The 25,635-nt window shown below is 39.4% G+C and overlaps 1 protein-coding gene across 1 annotated transcript in view; it reads left to right on the top strand.

Annotated features, from left to right (window-relative positions):
• VWA8 (von Willebrand factor A domain containing 8) overlaps positions 1–25,635 on the top strand; it is a gene marked incomplete in the record, with an annotated part of 259,242 nt that overhangs the window by 31,901 nt on the left and 201,706 nt on the right. Inside the window, 5 exon segments of the mRNA XM_034758419.1 lie at positions 2,692–2,802; positions 20,335–20,502; positions 24,347–24,511; positions 25,154–25,203; positions 25,512–25,620. Of these exon segments, the coding sequence (XP_034614310.1) occupies positions 2,692–2,802; positions 20,335–20,502; positions 24,347–24,511; positions 25,154–25,203; positions 25,512–25,620 (603 nt within the window).

Raw genomic sequence — 25,635 nt, 5'->3', positions numbered from 1 at the left:
CACTGGACCTAAAAGATCTGCTGGAGGTCTTGTGACTGCACCATGTGTGAGGTTTCCTGCCCACCCCACTATGATCCATGGGTGTGTGGCTTCACCCATTAGCTTTGAAATCTACCACAATGTGCCTTTTTGTGCTTCCTCATGTTGTATAAAGAAAGCCTGCCTGCATTTTCCTTGCCATATATTTGTTGTTTGTTTGTTTTTTACATTAGAAATGCAAATTGCATCTGTCCTGGGAGATTGTATGGACCATGAGAGAACTGGAATCATTATAACTTACTAGATGTTAAGGAAATGAAATGTAATTAAATGGCAGTTATACATAAGAACAGCTATACTGGATCAAAACAAATGTCCATCTAGCTCAATATCCTGTCTTCCAACTGGATAAGATTGCGTAAAAATCTTTTGTTTGTGTGATGGGTTGCCCCCCTTCGAGATGCCACCTGATGTGCTGAGATACCACTGAACTTGCCTGTTCTGCCAGCCAGTGTACCCTTTTTACCTGTCTTGCTGAACCAGGATATTAAGCCTCCTCCAGCACATACACAGGCAGGGCCACACCCAACTGCAGAACGACACAGACCCTGAGATCAGCTCTGAGGACCCAGCTTAAAGGATTTACTCCAGCACTCAGGTGTCCACCTCCCTCGAGGTGCAGACCCAAAGATATCTTATGAAATCCGTCTCCTTCCTCAATGTGGAGGAAGGTATGCACAGCCTCTTCCCCCCCTCTCTACCCTACCAGTTAGGAATTTCACAAACTGGGTTATATTATAAACAAAAAATAAGTTTATTAACTATAAAAGGCAGATTTTAAGTGGTTAAAGGGGTAGCAAACAAAACAAAGCAGATTAATAAACAAATAAAACAAAACACGCAAACTAAGCTTATTTCACTAAAGAAATTGGTTACAAATTGTAATTTCTCACCCTAGATATTGTTACAGGTAGATTACAGAAAGTCTTGAAAGGCAGGTGCACTGGCCTGCAGCTTGAGACTTCAGGTATTTCCACTCACAGACTGGACACCCACCCAGCCTGGGTTCAACCCTTCTCCCCTCAGTTCCATTCTTGCTTCTAGGTGGTATTCAGTATCTCTTTGAGTGGGGAGGCAGAGGAGAACCACGATGATGTCACTCCCCTGCCTTATATAGCTCTTGTGTATGTCAGAAACCCTTTGTCTCCCAGTGGAAGAACACTGGAATTCTCAGGGGTGGGTCCAGTACCAGGTGACTCAGACCCATGTCTCTGCAGGGGTGTGGCAGCCATTACTCGTAGGCTGTCGGGACTGTCCACAGGAAGATTAAGCTCTTTCACAGCCCATTGTCATTGCTAATGGGCCATTAGCCCTGTCTGGCTTTTCCATTGCTGTACCTGAAGGACTAGTTGGGGGTGACACCCAAAGTAACACATTTAAAATACAGGTACATAGTCAATAATCCTAACTTCAGATACAGAAGTGATACAGGCATACAATTGGATAATCACATTCAGTAAATCATAACCTTTCCAATGATATCTTACATGAGCCATCTTGCAAAAAGTGTATCTCAGTTATGTCCTATTCATATCATACGCATATTTTCGTAAATAATATGGAGTGAAACATCACAGCTTGGTTTGCTTACAAATGTTCAAGTGAACTGTTTGGGAAGAAAGTTCTGGTAAAGATGCAACACACTTTCAGCTAAGAACTGAGAGCATTCTTGGTGTGTATCTCTGAATCACCACTGAGGCCTACAGAAGAACAGGAGACCCGCCAGGCTTGACATTCCTGCTATTTCTAAGGTTAAAAAAAACCAAGTAGGATACAAACATAAGGGGGATGGGAGGGGGGGGAGACACATTCAAACCTATTTCATAAAACAGCAAAATGGCACAAACCCATTTTTTCCCTCTTATAGAGGTAATCTGTTAATTTCCAGATTTAAAACTTCAGTTATTAATGTAAATAACAATTACCATAGTACCCAGGAGCCCAGTCATGGATTCGGACCCCATTGTGCTAGGTGCTGTATAAACATAGAACAAAAAAACAGTCCTTGCTCCAAAAACCTTACAGAAAATAACAGTAGGAGAAAAATGTAGTTCTTCAACATACTCACAAGGATGTTTAAACTCTGGTTATTTTTCTGAGTAACAATATTAACATCACTTAACAGAAGCAGGGTGCAGAGTAGCAGCCGTGTTAGTCTGTATCCACAAAAAGAACAGGAGTACTTGTGGCACCTTTCGTGGACTACACCACTTTGGGCTGTAGTCCACGAAAGCTTATGCTCTAATAAATTTGTTAGTCTCTAAGGTGCCACAAGTACTCTTGTTCTTTTTTCTAGAAGCAGGGTGGGAACTTATAAGACTCCTATTGAACTTAATAGGAAATGTGTGAATTTTTGCTTATGTGGCTCATTGTTTTTTAGTGGCCACTACAAGAAAGTCATCTTGGAGATAAAACATTTTACAGAGCTCAGCTGTTCAGGTTAGAGAATTTATAGCTAGTTGTTATGATTTTTAGAACAGGTTTGGGGAGTATAAAAAATGTTTTGAGCAAAAATTCAAACTATTATGTGTGAGGAAGAAACACACTGTAAACATCTTAAAGCTAACAGATATTAAATTTTTGTTCAGAGTTACTTTAAATGACTGTGCTGCAGCCTAGGGCTGTGTAATAATTTCTCCCTACTGCCCACAGGAGCTGACCAAACGAGAGGTTGAGTATATTGCACTATCAAGGGACACCACAGAAACGGATCTGAAACAGCGCAGAGAGATCCGAGCAGGGACTGCTTTTTATATTGATCAGGCAAGTTGCTATCACATCCCAAACTTCTTACCGTTTACAGCTAGTCCAAAGGAAATTGCAGTCTGAAAAATCAAAAAGAAATGCATTTAAAGTTGTAAATTAGGATTCTAGAAATACTGGTTTAAGATGCTTTTTTCTATAGACAGAAAGGCTTATGTAGTTCACTTGATTTTGGTGCTTTTGAAAATGCTTCAGCACTGAGGCCTTGTCTACATTACTGCAGTAAGTTGACTCAAGTTATACTACTCCAGTTAAGTGAATAATATAACTGAAGTTGATGTAGCTTAGGTTGGCTTACAGCGGTATCTACACTGTGCTGTGTCCATGGGAGATGCTCTCCCGCCAATTTACCTTACTCTTCTCAGGGAGATAGAGTACCGGAGACGACCAGAGAGCGCTCTGCGATCGATTTAGCGATCTTCTCTAGATGCACACCGCTGCATTGATTGTAGCAGTGCCGATCTACCGATAAGTGTAGACATGGCTTGAGACCCTAAATTAGCAAAGTACTTAAGCACTGAAGTTAGTGGCACTGCTAATATGCTTAAAAGTTACACACATGGTTAAGGACCAAATTTCAGGCCTTAAAGAGAAATGAGATGAACTTATTGGTACATGGATACATGAATTTTAAATAGAACTATGTTCATTAGGAGCATGAATTTAGATACTTTTCTACCTACAATAATGAAGCTTTTGTAACCTAAACTTTAATTGATGGTAAGTAAATGTATGTGCCGTGTTACTGTGTATAAAACCATAACAGATCTAATGATCTTTTAGTAATAAAAATATTATACTCCTTGCACAGGTGCATTAAATCTTAATTTATATTTATAAAGTGCTTTTGAGTTTCTCAGATGTAAGATGCTATATAAATGCAAAACATTATAGAAGCCAGACACTAGTTTTCTGTAGTTTGTGTGATCCATGAAGTATGGATTGTTTCAAAATAGAGGCGGCGTTATGTAGGCTGTCTTGAAATATACCCCAAAAGGAAGATATAAAATAATGTATACAATAGACTTTGGATTTGAATTACTTTCATTGGCACAGCTGAGCCAGAGTTGAGATGCACTCCTGGGGGCAAGATTATAGTAGATTCAATCGGCAATACCAGGAGGGATGAACTGGAGTGTCGATGAGAAGCATAGTCAGGAAAGTAACAAATACTTCCCTCATGGATTGTATTTTCTAAATGGGCAACCAACCTAATTTTCAATTACTGAGGGACAATCTCCACGCACTGATATATTTCGCTTTCCACAATCAAATCTCTGTAGAACTTTTCGTGAGTGAGGCCCCCGAGTATTTGGATTCTAATATCTAAACTGTATTGTTAAATCTATTCACCTAAATTTGGGTTATTGCTGATTATGTATTCTATGTATCATCTGACTTTTAAGAACTAACTTTACATTTGTGGATAATCTAAGTACAGACACTCTTTTCCCAACCTATGTATTATATAATTATTTTAACATTAGAATTAAAAATGTTATTAAAGCTATTCTATTTAAGGCCTCGTCTACACTAAAAAGTTAGGTCAAAGGAAGCTGCCTTAAGTCGACCTGTTAATGTATGTGTCTACACTACCGGGTCCTTTACGTCGACCTAAGTTGCCTCTAATGTCGACTTCTGTAATCTACCTCTGCGAGAGGCGTAGCGCTTAATTCGATTTTCCTGGGTCGACTGCGAGGTAGTGCAAACGCAGTGTTGTGTAATTCGACTTAATGGGACTCCAGGTGATATCACATAGTGCTCATCTGTGACCGCTCTGGAGATCATTCTTAACTCTGCTGCACTGCAGCCAGCTGCACAGGAAACAGCCCCGCCCCTGCTAAGGCCACGGGAATTTTTGATTTCCCATTTCCTGTTTGATCAGCATTGGGAGCATGCCAGCTGGAGCACAGCTGATCATGGAGACTACATGCCCCAAATGCGCTCCAGCCTGGTCTGCACAGGAGATGGTGGATCTCATCATTGTGTGGGGGGAAGAGTCTGTGCTGGCAGTTCTCCGATCCAGCAGAAGAGACGCTGACATCTATGCAAAGATCGCTCATGGAATGGGGGAGAAGGGCTACACGAGAGACATACAGCAGTGCTGTGTGAAAATAAAAGAACTTTGCCAAGCATACCAGAAGGCAAGGGAGATGAACAGTTATTCTGGTACTGAATCCCACACATGCTGATTCTACAACGAGCTGCATGTGATTCTCGGGTGACTCTACCAGCATCCCCACAATCAACGTGGACACCTCACAGGTGTGTGAGTCTAGGGACAACAAGGAGGACGATATGGTGGATGAGGAAGAGGAGGAGGAGGAGAATGGGAGGTAGGCGAGTGGTGGATCCATTCTCCCCGAGAGCCAGGAAATATTTTTAACCCGGGAGCTCTGTGGGTCGCAGGACATCACGTTGGCCAACCATGATGCAGGGGAAGTTACCTCTGGTGAGTATACAGGTACAATCAAAGTTCAGTTAAACTTTAGTGGGCCCACACATTCAGTGGTATGGCAGGTTTACTGTGAAGAAAAAGGGAGGCCCTGTGGCTCTCTGCTTACAAGAGGCCGCTCCAGCTACAGAGAGGGTGGCCCCTGGAAAAGACTATTTATGTGAACTGGAATAGCCCAGGAACCCTCCATGGATATCTCTAGGAAACTTTCATGGAGGTACTCTGCAATCCTTTGCACAAGGTTTCTGGGCAGGGGAGTCTTTTGTTTCATGGTAAGACACTTTCCCACACAACTCCTGAATTAATTCTGCTGGCATCATTGTGGTACACAGCATAAGGACCGGGTCTGTATCCAGACGCTTGCAGTATCTCCTCCTTTCTGCCCTTGTTACCCTAAGGAGACTAATATCACATAGGGTTGCCTAGGGGAAATGGGGGAAGTTCTCAGTAAAAGTGCTCTTACAAGAAAAAAAAGGGCATGTAGCGCTCCCCTCCCCCCCCCCAGTCCGGATCGCCAAACCATGCGGCCGCTAATGTGCCTTTACTGTGCTCAGCATGGATCGGCAAGTAGTTTAAAGTAGCTGATAGGGGACTGGGTCCCCACATGAGAGATTCTGCAATTTGGGAGTGAAAACGTTCCCCCCTCCCCACCCCGTTAGAAAACAGCTTCCCTTGGTGCTATGGGGAAAGGCCATTGTTCATCTAGCTACCTCTGCTCCTGAGATTAGCCTGCTATAAACTTCATGAAAAGTGCGGTCACCCATTACCCAGGGGGGCCTACTCACCATGGCTGGAGCAGCAAAATGGCACAGTGAATGGTTACGGATTCTGATTATGTTATGGCTTGCACCTACTATAATGTTTTTTTTTTTTTTTTTTAAATGAAAACGGCCTTGCTATGGAAACATTTTATTCATGTACAATGGCTCTTTCAGGGTTCCTTCCCCGCTCTGAACTCTGGGGTACAGATGTGGGGACCTGCATGAAAGACCCCCTAAGATTATTTTTACAAGCTTAGGTTAAAACTTTCCCAAGGCACAAGTTTCACCTTGTTCTTGAACAGTATGCTGCCACCACCAACTGATTTAGGCAAAGAATCAGGGAAAGGACCACTTGGAGTCCTATTCCCCCAAAATATTTCCCCAAGCCCTGCACCCCTTTCCTGGGGAAGGCTTGAGAATAATATTCTCACCAGTTGGTACAGGTGAACACAGACCTAAACCCTTGGATCTTAAGAACAATGAAAAATCAATCGGGTTCAATTTTAATTAAAGAAAAGGTAAAAGAATCACCTCTGTAAAATCAGGATGGTAAGTACTTTATAGAATAACAAAAGATTCAAAAACACAGAGGATTTCCCCTCTAGGCAAAACTTTAAAGTTACAAAAACAGCGATAAACCTCCCTCTTAGCACAGGGAAAACTCACAAGCTAAAATAAAAAATTATCTAGCATTTCTTTGCTATTACTAACTATTTCTGCAATACTAGATGCTTAGTCCAGATATGCTTAAGGAGATGTATTTTTCCTGTCCTGGTTCCTTACTGACTCGCAGAGAACGAAAACAAAGACACAAACAAAAGATTTGAAAGTATCTTCAAAGATTTGAAAGTATCCTCCACAGATTTGAAAGTATCTTCTCCCCTTATTGGTCCTTTTGATCAGGTGCCAACCAGGTTATCTGAGCTTCTTAACCCTTTACAGGGTAAAGAGGGATTTTATGCTACCCTTAGCTGTATGTTTATGACAGGCTCCTTTATTTTTTCCTCTGACTGACAGCTGGAAATGTATCCTTTGGCATGTCATCAATACCTGAAAGCAGACTTTCGCTGATTAGAAGGACGAGAAAGAGAATGCGGGAGGACATGTTCACCGAGATAATGAATGCCTCCGGGAAAGCTGAGACAGAGCTGAGAGCGTGGAGGATTTCACTGTCCGAGAAGTTAGACCTGGACATGGAGAGCAGGAAAACTTCCAGTGAGCAAGAGCATGTGGCGCAGGATGAGATGCTTCGCATTATGAGGGACCAAGCAGACATATTGAGGCGTCTGGCTGAACTGCAGGAACAGTAACAGGAGGGTAGAATCTCTCTGCAGACCCTGGTGGACAGCCAGCCAGCATCGCCTGGCACAGAATCACCCTTCCCCCATGCGTTCCCTGTGGCGTGGGCGAAAAGTCCATTATCCCTTTCACTTAACTCAGGTGGAGGATACAAGGAACAGAAGGTGCCCATTCACAGACCTTTGATGGTCTGGAATGTGGTATTATGTTACACAGCTGAAAATGTTTCTCCTGTTTCAACTTTACAACCCCTTTTCCCCAAGGTTACCTTTATTTTCTGTTCTCCCTTTTTACTTATGTTGGTTAAATAAAGTAAATGGATTTGAGAAATAAATGTTCTTTATTGAGTAAAACCAGTGGGCTTGGGTGCGGGGTTGGCTTTACGTGGACAGTGATACAAGGCAGGTGAAGATTTGGGAAAGCACAATGCAGACAAGCAGCTCACATTACTGTGATTCATTATTGAAACGGCTTTTCAAAGCCTTGCGGATACGCAGCACCCCTTGCTGTGCTCTTCTTATTGCCTTGGTCTCTGGCTGCTCAAAAATGGCTGCAATCAGTCTCAACTGCCCACCCCTGTGGAAAATTTCCCCCCCCTTTTTTCTCCACAGATATTATGGAGCACACAGCAAGCAGCTATAACCATGGGGATGTTCTCTTCACTAAGGTCCAACCTTATTAGTAGACTTCTCCCGCGCCCTTTCAAATGACCAAAGGCACATTCAGCCACTATTCTGCACTCGCTGAGCCTATAGTTGAACCGTTCCTCGATGCTGTCCAGATGGCCAGCATGAGCCATGGCAGCACGGGGTAGGCTGGGTCCCCCAGGATAACTATAAGCATCTCAATGTCGTCAATGTTCATTTTGTGGTCCGGAAAGAAAGTTCCGGATCGCAGCTTTTTGAACAGACCCGAGTTCCTAAAAATGCATGCCTCATGAACCTTTCTCACCCATCCTGCGTTGATGTTGGTGAAACGTCCCCTGTGATCCACCAGAGCTTGCAACACCATTGAAAAGTATCCATTTCAGATTATGTATGAAGGTGGTCTGGTGCCAAGATGGGGATATGCATGCCATCTATCGCCCCACTGCAATTAGGAAACCCCATTGCAGCAAAACCATCCACTATGTCCTGCACATTTCCCAGACTCACTGCCCGTCATAGCAGAAGTCGATTAATGGCCCTGCACACTTGGAGCACAGCAGCTCCCACGGTTGATTTACCTACTCCAAATTGATTCCCTGCTGGCCGGTAACTGTCTGGTGTTGCAAGCTTCCAAATAGCGATCGCCACTCGCTTCTCCACTGTCAGAGCAGTTTTCATTTTTGTGTTGCTGAACTACAGGGCAGGGGAAAGCTCTGCACAAAATTCCTGGAAGGTGGCCTTCCACATTCGAACGTTCTGCAGCCACTGCTCATCGTCCCATACCTGCAAAACAATGCAATCTCACACTCTGCATGTTTCACTGGACCAGAGACGGCGTTCAACAGAGTGCAGGTGCCAGCAGCAACTGTGAATTGTTTTTTTCAAATGCTTGCAGCAGGGCTGCTTGCAGGACATTGCTGTGTTCTGTGCGGCAGACCCTACTTTGGATCTGGAAATACTGCAGGAGAAGGTGTGAGGAGTTTGAGATGCTTACAGCAAGAGTGCACTGAGGAGGCTCCATGCTTCTGGGGTTGTGGCATACGCGGGATGGTTTTAAGGTGCGAAAATCACTGGCTTGTTTGCCATTGAGCACAGTGCATCATGAGATGCCGATGCATTGTTCCCATTCTCCCTCGTGACAATGTTTTGGTCCCATGAGGCATTGCACAAACTTCCCAGAACACATTGTGGCAAGTTGCACTTTGGCATAGGTACCCACGATGCACTGCTAGTGAGGACACACTCCATTGAGACAGTGTGTGTGGCCACACTATGCTCAATCGACTTAATTAATTCGGAGGCTCGAGGTTGAATTAGATAAAGTCGACTTAATTTTGTAGCGTAGACAAGCCCAGAGTTCTTACACAAGGCCCATCACCATGGTATCTGAGTGCCTACTGCTTCTGACCCCCTGGAAAATGGAGAGCAGCTTTAAATTCTGAACATTAGGGAAACCTGTAGCCTGAATTCTGTTGGTGGAATAAAGCCCTGTGTATTTCTCAGCTGCTGAAGATAAGTGAGGCTCTGTGTAGCACAACTCATGCCATAATGACATCACTGAACACAGACATTTTTCAACATTTAGTACTACAATCTTATATTGTAACTAAATACTGTACTGTAACTAACGCTGGCACGCTGTTACCAGAAATTATTTTAAAATAGTGAATCAGGATTAGGCTCCATGATCATGAACTACAAAAGTTTGCTGAACTTCTGTCTGTAGACTGTTGATAAGATAATGTTCTTATTTATAGCTCTAGGTTTATATATATATGAGTGTGTGTGTGTGTGTGTGTGTGTATAGAGAGAGAATAAATACTGTAAACTGACATCTTGGTTGTTTTGGAAGCATACATATTTGAACGTAGTCATTTTACATGGCATATCTGAGTATGAGGTTCTAATCTTAAATGTAATTTTTTTAAATATAGGTTTGAGAGATCTTACTGTATCAGAAATAGTAAACTTAACCGCATATTTTTATTCTGAAACAATGGGTTGAATATTTTTGAAAATTATGGTCTCTATGGGTGCATTTAGGAATGGATATTTTTGACGGGTGGACAGGTAAATTACTTCAAAAGCTGAGACAAGTAAGCTACGGTGAAATAATGGAAAACCTCAAATTATGTGTTATACTTAGTTTCTGTTTTAAATTGTGTAAAATAAAAAAAATTATAATGGGTTAATGACCACCTACTTGGCTTCTGTCAGGTAATGAGAGTTAAGTACTGTTTTCTTGTCTTTGCCCATGGCCATTAATTTCTCTATTCAGTCATTAAATGACTGTTACAAGCCTCCAGAAATGCCATTATTGCTGTTATGAAGACAATTAAGTATCCTCTTGACCTTCTGTAATTTATTACATGTGTTAATTATGTTGCATGTAAAGTAATTAGTCTGAATTTTTTTGTATTACTTAAACATTCAAATGGCCTCTTCATATTTGGTTGTTTTTATAGATAGAGGAGCTGGTCTCCAGAGAATTTTTGTACTGCTTAAACTATATCTGTTTAGAACCTGTCAGGGCATGCTGCCTTCTTGGTGCCCCCTCACGGTCAGGGGTGGCTTTGCAACATCCTGCCTCAGTTTTTCCCTTCCAGGGGCTCCTTACCTAAACTCCACACACAGGAGTACCATCCAGTATCATCCCTCCTTGGAGGTCTGTTTTTATTAATAAAACAGTTCAAAATAAAGTTCTCAAATCCATTCATTTACCCTGTTATTAGGTCACACTCAGGCCTGTTTTGCCTATATTCTCACTTGTCTGTAGTCTCATTCCCAAGTTCAAGTTTTTTCTGATGGAGCCTACTTGCTCTCAGCAGCCTTTGTACTCCCATCTGGTCTCCCTTAGCATCCCCCCCTCTCTATAACTTTCTGCTGCTCTTTATGGGATTGGGAATCAGCTGATCCCTGCTCAGGTATGTGTCCTTAGTACTAAGGTTGCTAGCCGCAGGCCTTTAGCCCTTACAAAAACAATATAGTTAAATCAGTGCAACACCTTAAGCTATGTCTACACTACCATGGTAAGTCGACCTATGCTACGCAACTCCAGCTATGTGAATAACGTAGTTGGAGTCGACGTACCTTAGGTTGAGTTACCGCAGGGTCTACACCGTGGGGAGTCGATGGGAGAAACTCTCCCATTGACTTACCTTACTCTTCTCATTGGGGGTAGAGTACAGGGGTCGACTGGAGAGCAATCTGGTGTTGATTTGGCGGGTCTTCACTAGACCCACTAAATTGACTACCAGTGGATCGATCTCAGATCGTCGATCCCGGCTGCAATGTAGACCCGCCCTAAGTGTGGATGCAGTTAAACTGGTATGAAGTTGCTTATGCAAGTATAGATTATTTTTGTAAATTTACAAGATTTAGGTCTAGTGTGTGTGTGTGTGTGTGTGTGATTGCACTGTTCCCATTCTTATTTGTCTTTTTACATGTCACATACCAAAGAGCAATATATACATCAACTTAAATTTGCATCTAATGCAAATCATTAACAGTGACCTCATATGCTTTGGTATCAATTATTGCATCCCAAAGAAACAATACGAAAAGAATGTTGAAGTCTCATTCACCTCAGTTGAAACTATGGGTGTCATTCCTTTTGCAAATGAGAAACTAGGTCCCCCTCACATGGGGGGGCCCAGAAATAAAAGGACTTTATTGTTTTTTAAAAATTTGCTATTTAAATTTTGTCCACAGAGCAGTTGTCCATTTTGTGTGTGCAAATACATAGCCATTAAAGTCTGGTACGTGTGTAAAATATGGGAGCACAGTATTTTTAATAATACAAGTTTTGTATCCCTATGGTGCGTCTTTATGAAGCACCTGAATCAGAAGCTGAAAAATAAAATATTTGCAGTGTTCTGATTGCCTAGGCAGCAGAAAGATTTTCTACCATAGGTTGCAAGATTTATTGTAATAATCAGTTAATTGTCAAAAATGACAGCTAAGCTATCCTGTCTAGAAAATGAATGTGACAAGAAGTCCCAGAAGATAGTACCACATAGAACTGAGTTTGGTTTCTGTTAATCAGAAGAGATCAGAAAGCTAATTAAGAAAATGAAATGAGACATGGAGTTAATTACATGAAAGAGTTGAGATGATTGCATTTGTTTGAGTGCAAATAGCACAAAAGTACCATGTACTGCAATAAAAGGAGTTGGGCAAGAACAACCCAATTTCTTGAAATTCTTGGTTAAGGATGCAAATTGTTTCTCTCCTCTATCTGCCATTTAATTATGAATTAGTTGCTATGCCAGTGCCTGCCTGTAGCTCATCGCTAAATCTTCATTACTTTAACTAATTTGGGACTCTGACTAAACCTGGATAATATTGTATGATATACTCTAGATTCTCTGCCATCATCTAAAATTTGAGTCATAGCAATATTGTTAAAATCAAAACCATAACCTTTCAAGTTATACTCCTAGCCCTTTTTTCTTTTGGGGCTCATAGTTCACATGTACATTATTTTGATGTTCAAAAAGGGTAAAATTCACCCAGCTGCACATAGCTTATGCACACCCTTCCACAGATGAGCCTCATGAAGGAGCTGTACTAGGGGTGGAGTAACAGAGGGACTATCTTGTAATCCTTGTGGCCTGCCCCTCAAATGAGAGCATTTTTCTACCTAAGAGTCTGATCCTACTCTGCCACTTGCAGGCGAAGACCCTAAAATTATTGGCATATTTTGTAACAGGGAGAAAGGACTATACCTATAACCACCATTTTCATTTTTCAGTATTCAAATATAGATTGATTTTTCTCATACGTGTCCTGCTTTCTATGTTTAATGCAAATTTTCTGAACTATTAATGGCACCTTAGTAACCATTTGGTTTTTGCTGCGATTAGTTGCTTCCCTCCATGGCTAAACAGTAGGAGTTATAGAGTCAGTGAGAGCTAATGCTGCTTTCGAGTAGTGGTGATGCTGAAGATACGTTTGATTTTTCTTCTGGCTATAAATTATTTCATACATCCCTAAGCTCTTCCAACAAGGATACCACCCATCTGGTAGGGTGGAACCTAGAAGACTATCTTATTGTTATGTGTTAACTAGGCAGGACAGGAAAACTGTTTATTATAGGTACTGAAAGAAAGAGTCCAGTTTAACTTGCTCAGGTATGAACATTGGAATGAAATAGAAAAATAAAAAAGGGAAGAGAACATGGACTCTTTTAACAATCAACTAAGTGCATGAAAATAAACTCCAGCAGTTGTTACATTAACCTCATGAGATAGGTTTATTTTAACTTATTTTATTTCAGTCAAACTCTACGTACATGTTAAGAACCTTGTATCATAAATATATAATTATATATTCTGCATCTTTAAGGTTTAGCAAAGGCAGTGTACATAAAACTGCACCTTGAATGGTAATATAGTTTGTGTATATCATTAAAATAAAATTTTATGCTAAGAAATTACCACTTGAATGATGCATTAGTGTTTATGAAGATCTTGCTTAAGTAATTATGAAAATGCTTTTAGTAAACTTTGCTCAGCCATTCTAGATTTTGGAATGTGGATTTTTCTGCTTTCTTACAAAATTATTAATGTTATAATAAATATTTGGCTGCTTACATGCTATATTTATCAACTAAAGTATTACAGCATTGTAAATTCTACCCAAGAATGTTTGGATTAGCAACAAAAACAAACCAATTTTAAAACTATATACCAATTCACTTTTGCCCTTTTTTTTTTTTTTTTTTATGCCTAGCCTATTAAAAGTTAGAAGCAAACCAATCTGAGTATTCTCAAATGATGCTGTTGGCTGGACAAGACTGCAGGTCTTTTTAAAAATTAATAAAAATCTAGATTCACCTGGATTGTCTTGTATTATTTTTACTTCCATAATTTTCACCATTGTAATGCTACAAATTGTAACACAACCTCTGTGGCAAAATAAATTTAGGGTAGAAATCGTGAGATTCAATTTTAACTGCTAAAAGAAAGGAATTCAATTTTACTTTCCATCAACCACATTTCAGCTTCCTTTTTTATTCTGGGCTCAATTTATGACCTGTATAGTTGTGATCAGTCAGTTTGGCTAAGTAATAGACAAGTTCTCTGAATAATTTTTCAGTTTTGTTCTTGTGTATTTCCAGGGTTTTTGGCTTGTTTTTCATTTAGATTAAAACAGGTTACCGTTGAGACTGACAGTAGTATGATCCTCTTGTAATCTGTCAAATTATTACAAGCCATCCCTCAGTTACTTTTGTATGTCTAATGCCTGTGTAGAATTCTTGATATGCTTTGAACAAAGTCCTCCTTGTCCTCAGTGCAAATGTCAATATATTTATTGTTGTTGGATGCAAGTGTAGAGATGCACAGTCTTCTGGAGAATTCCATTAAGCCTTCTTGGGAAGCTTTCAATTAACATAGGGTTGATTCTGATTGTGGAAAAATGTTGAAGAGATGGTGAAGGTGTTGAACAGAGACTTAAATTATCATTCATGCTATATTTCAATGTCGTTGATTTGTTCTGAAAAATTTTCACTTGCTCCAAAATTCTGCTATTCCACTTCAATAGACAAAAGTTTCATTCAATGGAAAATCTGAAGAAATCTGTTTTATGTCGATTATGGGAAGAGCCGGTCTCTGTCTTGCCACTTAACAACGTTGGATAATGTTTACACATTTGACTTTAGAGGATGTATATATTATTATTACTTATTTGTTTCCCACTAAAGAATCATCCATTTGCAGTATTGCTTAGTACCTTTCCCATTGTAACTACAGAAAATGTGAAATAATCACCTGGTAAATTCAATGCTTTTGAAGACTCAAGAATAAGATGTTAGCCAGTTTTATTTTGAATCATTTTATCAGATGCCTTCCTCATCTTTCAGGTATTTATAATTACTAATATATTCTCATAAACTGAGGATTTACAGATTCTTGTAGTTGTCTTACTTTGTATTGGTCATTTGGTGATGCACAAAATTGTGTGATTATAGGAAAGACTGTAAAATATTATTTTCTGGGATTTTTGAATTTAGGAATTCATGGCTTTAATATTAATATTATTATTTAAGTTGTGGAATGGACTGTAATAAGCAATATTCATAACATATTTACTCTATAAGCCATTACCTGCCAAATGACATTTTATTAAAGGTTTTTGTTTTCGGACAACAAATCAGCCTATTTTAACCGCTGAATCTTTACAGCGTATATCCCCCAGGGCAGGTATCTAGGTAACCATGCTGTCATTGCTTCTGGGCACAGGTGGGTGGTTGGGAGGAAAGAGCTTATTTCTATCTGATGAGCAAAATAGTCCATAGCTACAGCTACAATAAACTAGAGACAAACATTTCACAAATTCCCCTCTCCCTTTTAACAAGAACAAATATTCAAAATTAGGATTATCAAGGTGATTTGTTGCATAATTTCAAAACCTGTTGATTGATATTTTATTTTGAACATGTTGAACAAATATTACAATGAGCCTTGGTTGGAGGCTGAGAAACCACAACAATCTCTGTATTTTTATTATATAACTAAGAAGACAGTTTCGTGCAAACATTTTTAAAAAGATCTTCAGAGAGAGATTTCAAACTTTTTCTGTCCCTCTCTCCTCCCCCATTTATTTTTGTCTTCTTCTTTTTTTAACTAAAATACATATCCTGATGCAGATAAAACTGAAATAGTGGATGTTTTTCACTGTATCTGGTTTATTGAAAAGACTCTAGCTGTGAGCCATCAGAATGCATAGACATTTTTTTTCAAAGGAAGATTTATAGCTGTTTTGCTTTCAGGAGCAACCTTCATTGGATATAATGTTAATACTACTTTCCATGAGTTCTCTAGAGGTAGATAAATGCTGTGTGCATATTTCATAGGATTTTGGAGAGTGATTTCTAATATTTCATAGCTGTACTGTAGAAATCCATAGAGAGCATAATCAGATGAATATCATATTATGGTGATGGGTGCATTATAAATAATTTTCATGGATGGTAAAAGAAATTGGCTATAGACAAAATAATTTAAAAATAAGTAAAATTGTAATCAGGACTTTGGAGCAGAGCCCAGAGCTGGAGAATGGACCAGTAGGTTTTTGCCCGGAGCCGGAGCGGAGCAATTCAAAAATTTGATTGCTCCAAATTCCTGATTGTAATAAATGATAAGCAAAAGAAGATATAGCAATAATATTTGGAAAGATATTCTATACAGAGAAATTTATTTTTAAGGCAAAATCTTAAATAATTTGTCATGTCCAGGAGAACGGGTTATAAACAGAGTTTTAATTAATTGTTAAAATTTGGTCCTTCAGACTCATTTTCAACTAAAAAAAAAAAGTTAATGTAGCAAAATATATTTCTTATGTATTAAAATTCTGATCATACTATGCATAATTTACTCAATAAAGAACATTTCCTCCAAGTTAGTGAGAGAGACTTTGCACTGATGTTGGTAGGACATAAATTCTGCAAATCTGCATCCGCAGTATGTGTGTCTTAACTACGTCAAAAAGATACTATGGATACTAAAAATATTTTGAAACTATAATGAGCAGTTTGTGTATTTTCCCCTGGCTAGTAAAACTCAGTCATAAAGTCTTTATAGCTTTATAGTATGCAAATCCTACTAAGTTGGCAAATTAGTAGTTTGTTGAAGTTTATTCTGGCTTTCTCCACACTCCCTATTTACACAAAGTAGGAGTGTTTTGCTCATGCAAGCTCTTGGATTGACAACTTTGGAGACTAAAGTTTTCTATTAAGCTAGTTGGAGCATTTTATTGACTTGATCGATGAATTCTCTAAACAAGAATGTCAAAGTAATTTTCCTTTGATACAAGAATTGTATAGTTGGGGATGGAGGGTAGGAGATAGGACATTTTATGCTACGTGTTTGAAAGAGTGGTATGACAGGGATGTTGTTTTAAAAACATTTTTTGCTCTGAATCAACAGAATAAAACTAATTTTGAAATCTTTTGCTTTTGGAAGGAATTAATTTATGTCCACCCAGAGATTCATTTTAAGGGAAAATAACATGAGGGCTGCTTGTTATTTGCTAGTTGCATTCCAGATTCCTCAGATGTTTATTTTGAAGCTAGATATTCAATCAGAAGTTTCTGTAGAATTTATTTGCAGGTGCAAGAGAAGTGGATCTGATTTGGAGGCAGGGACCAGGTTATTCAGGTTGCCTTTCTCTTCTAAGTCACTGACTTGAATCCAGTTTACAGAGGATAGTATTCAGGAGTCCTGAGCATCTGATAAATAAATAAATAAAGTTAATGGAGATATCCTGTCTCTTAGAACTGGAAGGGACCTTGAAAGGTCACCGAGTCCAGCCCCCTGCCTTCACTAGCAGGACCAAGTACTGATTTTGCCCCAGATCCCTAAGTGGCCCCCTCAAGGATTGAACTCACAACCCTGGGTTTAGCAGGCCAATGCTCAAACCACTGAGCTATCCCTCCCCCATGATGATTCTTTAACCTTTGTGAAATGAGCCTGTGGCCTCTGTTCATTTGCTAGTGGACACATATCACAAAATCACTGTCACAATTGACTCACTATTTGCAGTCTTATCAGAAAAGCCAAGGATTTAAACGGAAATGATCTTCCACACTGTCTTTAGAAGTGCCTCTGCCAAAACAGGTTTTAGACATGTTATTTTACTAGTGATATGAGAAACTTGCTTGTGCTGTATCTTTACTGTGCATAAGCAGAACTAAGGTAAGGGGTTCAAAGTCTTCTCAGGTTGAAATTCCCTGTGCCTCTTGTGAGGGACCTGCATTTGATTGCCATCATATCCACAGTGCTACACACCGTGTGTAGATGTGTCTCACTTGGTTTTGGTCCATTCTCTCTCCCTGTCTTATCTTTGTTCTTTTTTCCTTTTCATCTCAATTCTCTGTGTTTTTGTGAGTTTTGCTTTCCATTTTTCATTCTTATTTTTGTTCTTTGTGCTTCTTCCTCCTAATAACTTTTTCCTAGTTCTCTTCATCTGAGTCTTTCTGACCCAGTTCTTGGTCTCCCTCCCTTTCTTCCAGCTGCAAACTCTTCTGGTTTTAAATTTTCCCTACTTTCCCTCCTAGTTGTTTCCTTATTTCCTCTCTTTTCCTCCTCCTTCCCTTCAGTCTCTTCCAGTTCCCCCCTCTCCCTTTTCTCCTAGTCCACTTTGCGTGCTATCCTCTTCCTCTCACTTCAGCTCCCAGCCCTTGCTTTGCTCTTCCTTTATTTCCCTCTCTTATTTAACAATGCTAGGAGGACATGAGGTGCTCCTGTACGTGTTTAGAAGAGACATGCTGGGAAGGGACTTTGGTCATTTTTCCTTTGCAGCTATGTCCTTATGTAAAAATGCTTTAAGGAATCTTCTGCTAGGTGCCTTAATGTAGGTATTTTAATGGAGTTACATTGGTGTAAAACTCTTTGATCAGGTGCCTTAAGCGGCTGCCTATACCTAAATCAAGCCCTGTTGCTACCTTCTAAACATGTGTGATGAGCCACCCCATTGTGTAAATCAGTTATTTGTAAATAGTCTAGTATTAGAATTCAGGAATCTTCTACAGGATGGTAATTGTGAATATTTGGGTATGAAGTACTGTAAGTTTATAGGGCAGTGGGGAGGTTGCATGTAATTACTGGCACTAGGGCTCAGTTTTGACCATTGGCTCAAATTATGCACTATAAATCAACACCCAATGATAAACAATCCTCCAAACTAAACTACGATGAAATCTAGATAAGAGAACATCATTATGAGGCAGCCTTCAGTTTCAGAAAAAGCTCCAAAACATCCCCAAATGTTTTGAATATAATTTTGCTCTACATTTAGTAGCAGCCTATTTCAGTTAACTAACAGTTTTTTTTTAAAGTATCAGAGGGGTAGCCGTGTTAATCTGAATCTGTAAAAAGCAACAGAGGGTCCTGTGGCACCTTTAAGACTAACAGAAATATTGGAGCATAAGCTTTCGTGGGTGAATGCATTACTTGTGTCTGATGAAGTGGGCATTCACCCACGAAAGCTTATGCTCCAATACTTCTGTTAGTCTTAAAGGTGCCACAGGACCCTCTGTAGTCTTTTTTTAAAGTAACTTGTTGTTGTTTTAAAGTAATACTGGGCTTGATTCATCATGGCAGTACTTCAGTTTTACTGTGGGATAAACAAAGAACCTTTGGTCTTAATGGAGTTACCTTGGTGTAAAACTGGAGTAGCAAAGTAGTGATGTAGTTACACCGTCATAAAACTGGTGATTCAGTTTGTAAACTTCTGTAGGATTATTATAAACATAATACTGAACTTTTATACCTTTTTTTTTAACGTTTAAATACCTTTGTTCCAGAATTGTTGGGTGTGCGAAAAATAAATGAAAAATATAGGGAAAAAAATCAAAAAGCATAAATCAAAAGAAGTAAATATTCATTGGCACATGTGAATACCTAACATCCAATATTCACTATGTATATTTAAAAAATAAATGTCAGCAAAAGGATTTTACATCTTACTACGCTGATACAAAGGCACTCAAAATATCTTTAAGTAACTGATTTTGTTGGTCCCTTGAGTAGTTGCTTAAGATATATTTAATTGAAGCAACATTTCACTGCCCAGCTCAGTAGACAGGCCTGCTAGGTGTGGTTCTATGTCCCCTTCTATGGGCAATTAACCCAGCTAGAGATTAATGAGCCTTAGCTAAGAGCCGTGTGGCTTTTAGCTTATGCAGCAGAGGCTCATACTTCAGAGGTCCCAGATTTGATCCCTCCCGGCGACGACCAGGGTCTGTCAGCATTACAGTAAGAGGTGGTTTGAGTCTTGTCGCCGCCGTCTGCTTGATTGCTGCTTATGTGCTTTAAGGGCCTGAACCTACCACTCTTGCGTATACAAAGTAGTCATTTACTACACCGATTTCAATGGGACTACTTGCGTTCAGTGAGGTACCACCCAGTGTGAGTGTCAGAATTGTGTCTTTCCTTCACTTTGACTCAATAAAGGAATACTTTGTGAACATGGAACAAGTTAACCATATTTGGAGTTTTTATTGTTTTAACTTTTAATATTTAGTTTTACATTCTGTGCTTGAAATATTATCAGATTTTTAACAAAAACATATTGCACAAAAAATTTCCAGTGTTTGTTTTGATGCTGTTTTGTTTCCTGGATTAAATAGTTTTTTAGATAAACACCTACGATAACTAATTCTTTCTACAGAAAAATGTGTTCAATTTAATTGTTATGTAAGGGTCAGATCTTCGTAATGGAAATAGTACTTACTACCATACTAAGTCCCATTGACTCAGATTACTTAAGCATTGATGTGTGCAGGATTAAGCCCTTCATTTTCAGTTGGATTTCATGTGCTATATTATGCTGTATATGTCACTTAATGTTGTTTTTGTTGAAAAAGTGTGCAGTCCGTGCAGCTACAGAAGGCAGAATCCTTGTGTTGGAAGGTTTGGAGAAGGCAGAGCGGAACGTCTTGCCTGTGTTAAACAATTTGTTGGAAAACAGAGAAATGCAGCTGGAAGATGGGCGCTTTCTTATGTCTGCAGAACGTTATGACAAGCTGCTACAGGTACAGGAAAGCATTATGTTTTGAATTTTTGTCTGTTTTTGACAGGGAAGTGACCCTATTAACAATATAAGAGCTGTCCTGAGATAAACAGGGTACATCCCATGGAGGTGTTTCCACCTGTGTGAGGATGTGACTCAAGATGATAGCTGGCTAAGTGAAGGTCATGGGTGAAATCAGCCACTCGGTCATTTAAAAATTATTTTAAAAAATGTCTCCTGAATGTCCTTTATTCTCATAGAGAGAGACTGGTTACTAATTCTGAAGTGAATTCTACTTACTTCTAGCAAATGCATGCTATTCTGATTCATGAAGAAAAACATTTAGAAAGCCCTCTAAAAATCAATGAATGTCTGAAAACAAATGATTAAGGGATGCAATGCATTCCTTGCTGCCATATAATCCTTCGCTCAGAGGTGAAAGTAAGCCGGTATGGGCCGGTTCGGCCTACCGGTAAGAAAGTGGCTGCTGGTATGGGCTGGTACACAGCTGACATTAAAGTGCTGCCGTGGCAGGGCTTTAAGCACTGTACTGGCAGGGCTGCTGATCGGGGGGGCGCAAAAGAAGCAGCGGCCCCGGGGCTCCCTTTAAAGCGGCATCTGAGCCCCGGGTGGCATGGGCTGGGCAGTGCTGAAGGGCTGGCTGGGGGAATCTGGCCCCAACCCCGCCCCTTCCACTCGAGGCCCCGCCCCTTCCAGGGGCCCAGAGCTGCCCCCCACACACCTTGCCCAGGACCCTGGCCGCCCTGCATACCAGTAAGCCCTTTAAGTTACTTTCACCCCTGCCTTCACTCATCCTATAATTTGCAAAAATATGTGCAAAAGGCCAATATAAACTACAGGAAGATTATTGGAAATTGATCCCTTGAATAGGAAATGGGATTTTATAATTTCCAACTGATGAATTTGACCTTTGGTACATTTTTTTCAAGTTTATGAGGCAAAATTAAGTTTGAGCAGGTTGTTTGCCAGTCCTTTGTACTCTACTTCCATGCCCATGCTTTCCTGTCCCATACCCTGTCAGTTTCCTACCATCCACCTGACTTTTACCTATCCATATTTCTTCATATTATATCTACCCCCATCAGCCAGATGAGCAGTAGCTTGTCAGTTTATAATCATTTTAAAATAATGTTAACTTTTTGGTCTGCATATTTCTGAAACACCTCTGTGTGAACATGGCCAGTCTGTAACTTCAGGGGACAGAAAAGCTGAGGTGGGAAATACAAACAAAACATTATAGCTTCTCACGTAGAGGTGCACATACTTCTCTATGAAGCATGTTTCCACCAGGCATAACGTACAGGGAGTTAGAACTGGGGCTTTCTTCTACCAGGTTCAAATAACCCAGCAAACAAGAAATAGCTTAAGCTTGCTTTAAGCAAAGTGGGAAAAAATACAATCCTTCATTTCAAGTCTTGTAAGTAGTGTGTATAGTTCATTGGCTTCTCAATTCTTCATTGCTTCCTGTCCCTGTAGCATGGCCAAACTGGGCAAGTATTCTGTTCTTTCTTTTCCCCTCAGCATTTCAACTGCTCCTTTTTCTAACCCTGTCTTAGTGTGGGATATCAATTATTATGAGCTAATACAAGTTAGAAAAGTTAACTTCAGATCAATTTGAAAAACGTGACTTTAAATGTCCTTATTCTAATCTTTACTAAACTTCCCATAAAACTTCAGTGCTGAGATGGAACCTCATCAGGCTCCGCCTACATGAGTCATAGGAAGGAAAATCGCAAATAGAGCTCTGTGAATAATTGATTTTTCAGTTTGCTGGCCAAACCAAAAAGTTGAAAAGAATAATTTTGAATCAATCTGAAACAAAAATTTTTTGGTCCCTTCGGCAAAACAGGAAAAAAAATTCAGGTCTAGCAAAATTTTCTGTTGTACCAAAATGTTTAATTTAGATTTGGGGTGTTTTTAACTGCCTTTTTAAATAAAAGGAAAGGCAATTTGGGAACATCGTTCACAAAACCACCACAGGATGAAGAGATGGTGTCTTTGCCCTGATATATAGTTCTATGGTTAGAGCACTCACCTGGGATGTGGGAAACCCAGGTTTAAGTCCCCACTCTGTCTGATTCAGAGCAACATCTTTAACTTGGGTCCTTCCACTTTGCAGGTGTGTGCCCTAAGCACCAGGCTATAGGGTATTCCAGGGTGAGTCTAGCCCAGTTTCTTCTGTTGAAGCTGTTTCACTTTGTATTAAATAATTAAATATTCATGGGGCCAGAGAGAGAGAGAGAGAGAGAATGGTGGTTAGGGGACTCACCTGGGAGGGGGAGTCCTGGGTTTCAGTCCCTGCTTCAATGACTATTGAAGTATTTTACACAAAGTGGAACAGCTTCAATAGGAGAGATTGAGAGAGGGCTATTCCAGAATACCATATATGGTTATGGTATTCATCAGGGACGGGGGAGATCTAAGTTCAGGTCCCTGTTCTGAATCATGCAGAGCAGGGACTTGAATCTGGTCTTAAGCATTTCAGGTGACTGCTCTAACCACGAGGCAATAAGGCGTAAGGGGGCCACCACCCCAAACGCCTTCTCCTTCCATTTCATGAAACTACCTTGAAAATATTTTGGCAGAAACTATTTGGCAGATTTGTGTTGAATTCATGAATAGTTTCAGTTGACCTAAAACTGCATTTTTCAACAAATAAACTTTGTCCAAAATTTTTGCACCCTACTCCAACTTAAATACACCCACGCTCCTACATATTATTGCACAACATTGCCCACTGAGCCATTAAATACTGTAACTCATTTCTGAGACATTTGTGGTTGGTGGTTATGCTTTTTTTTGCTTTTAGAGTAGTTCTGATCCATTCCAGTCTGTTTCGGTTAGGAGAGGTAACTTATGAAAATGTAATTAACATACTGAAGTACAAAATGTGGTTATTTATCATAGCTACATTTAAGGAGGAGACATGAAAACTGACCTTAAATTGATTGAGATTGTGCAGTATGTTTTTTGTACCTTGCTAATGATAAAATGGCTCTAAATTGGCCCCTTAGGTATACTGCTAATGTTATCTGATTTGAATAAATCTCACAGTGATACTAAATCTAATATTGTTGTTTTGTTGTTTGGGGAATATTGTATTATATAAGTTATGGCTCATTTTCTGTTCTTCTATGTGAATCATTATTCTGGCACTGGGTCTGCACGAAGTAGTCATGTACAATTTCAAGCAAGACTTGATTGTAATGTGGGAAGACAGCAGAACTGTCTTCTTTGTCCGCGATGAGTCTTTTCCTGACAACGTGATTAAAATATACAATATGAAATAGATATTCTCTTCAGAAAAGAGTACAGTGATAAACCTGTATTGTTATTATTTGTGGTAGAGCATATTATATACAAACAAAATGTTCTCTTATTCAGAGGAGCATCCCTTCATTATAGTTAAAAAAAACCCCAAACTTGCTAAAGTTAGACTTTTAATTCTATAGAAGAAAATACATAACACAGTTTCATTGTTTGTTCTCTTCTTTATATAGAGAAAGATATTTGTAACTCTAATTCATAGCTTCCAAACTTCGAGCATCTGTGGAAATCAATCATTAGTTTGCCGGAAGGCTGAACTCAGTGAAGCATATTTCAGCCACCCTTACCTTAGAAAGCCTCGATTATATGATCTACCAATTGAATACCTTAAATCAAGATGGAACATTTAATCCTGGCCCCTGTGTGTTAAAGACGAGGGAAGTGAAAGACCAAATTTAACTGGAAGACCACTCTTTTAATCCCTCCCCTATAGGTCTTCAGTCTGTAGCTCAGGCATCAGGGCCTTCATTAAAAGATGTCATTGCATTCTAATTATTACTTTATTTTAATTGATCCAGGAACATACTAAAACTGAGTTAGATGCATGGAAGATTGTTCGAGTAAGTGAAGATTTTCGTGTGATAGCACTGGGCCTGCCAGTACCTAGATATTCTGGTAACCCATTGGACCCTCCTCTTCGTTCTAGATTTCAAGCAAGAGATGTTTATCATCTATCCTTTAAGGTAAGTGCCATTGTAGTTCAATTAGAGCTTGTTTACAGAGCAGGACTAATTGACATTTTAATCTTGTATTTTACATATTATACATTCAAAAATTAATCATTGAACATGAATAAAACATGTTGACCCTTTTTTGGGATGGAGTCATATTGATGCCCAATAATTACTTACAAGAAAGAGATAATCTCCAAAGGATAAGTTCATGGAGGATAGGTCCATCAATGACTGTTAGCCAGGGTTGGCAGGACTGAAAACCATACTCTGAAGTGTCCCTAGCCTCTGTTTGCCAACAGGGGATGGATCACCTGTTCTGTTCATTCCCTCTGAACCACCTGGCACTGGCCACTGTTGGAAGATAGGATGCTGGGATAGACGGATCATAGGTCTGACCCAGTATGGCTGTTCTGATGTTTTTATTTTGTAACTAAAATTAATTTCAATAAAAAAATATAATCCTAAAACAAAGATATGCTAACCTTTTTTTCTTTTAGAAAATTAATTGTGTGTGCCAAGACCAGGCTCTTTGCTACAAAAGGCTCGGTGTCTAATTAGATGAGAAATAGAAAACATCTTGCACAATATGCACTGTGATCCATGGTATAACCAGAAATTAATTTGATATGTGATGCTATGTTCTATTTTCAGGACCATCTTAAGCTATTATACTCGGTTGGATCAAATGTTTCTGCACAGAGGTAAATTTTCATAATTACAAAAAAGTAATGTTGAGCGGCTAAATGTTATGTCCTGTTGGGATTGTTTGCTATTTGATCAGAACTGAGTGAATTTTTAGTAAGTATGGGAATATGTTTAAACAGTTTTTCATATATAATTTCAGTTTTCATATTGTGAGTCCTTAATTCTTTATAACTTTATTAGATAAAATTTACTTGTATTCAGAAGTTGCTTCAACATACTATGCTGTGTTTAGCTTCATAGGGCTTAAAATTTTAAAGTATGTTTTGCAAATATAAAACATTACAATTTCTTGTTTATTTTCCAGAATCTCTCAGCTCTTGTCTTTTGCTACAACTCTCTGCTCCCAGGAATCTTCTATGCTGGGACTTCCAGATTTTCCTTTAGACAGTTTATCAGCTGCAGTTCAGATTCTGGTATGTGCACATAAC

Source organism: Trachemys scripta, chromosome 1 (assembly GCF_013100865.1).
Source record: "Trachemys scripta elegans isolate TJP31775 chromosome 1, CAS_Tse_1.0, whole genome shotgun sequence".
NCBI classification, from domain to species: Eukaryota; Metazoa; Chordata; order Testudines; family Emydidae; genus Trachemys; species Trachemys scripta.
This window is presented reverse-complemented; position numbering and strand designations above follow the sequence as displayed.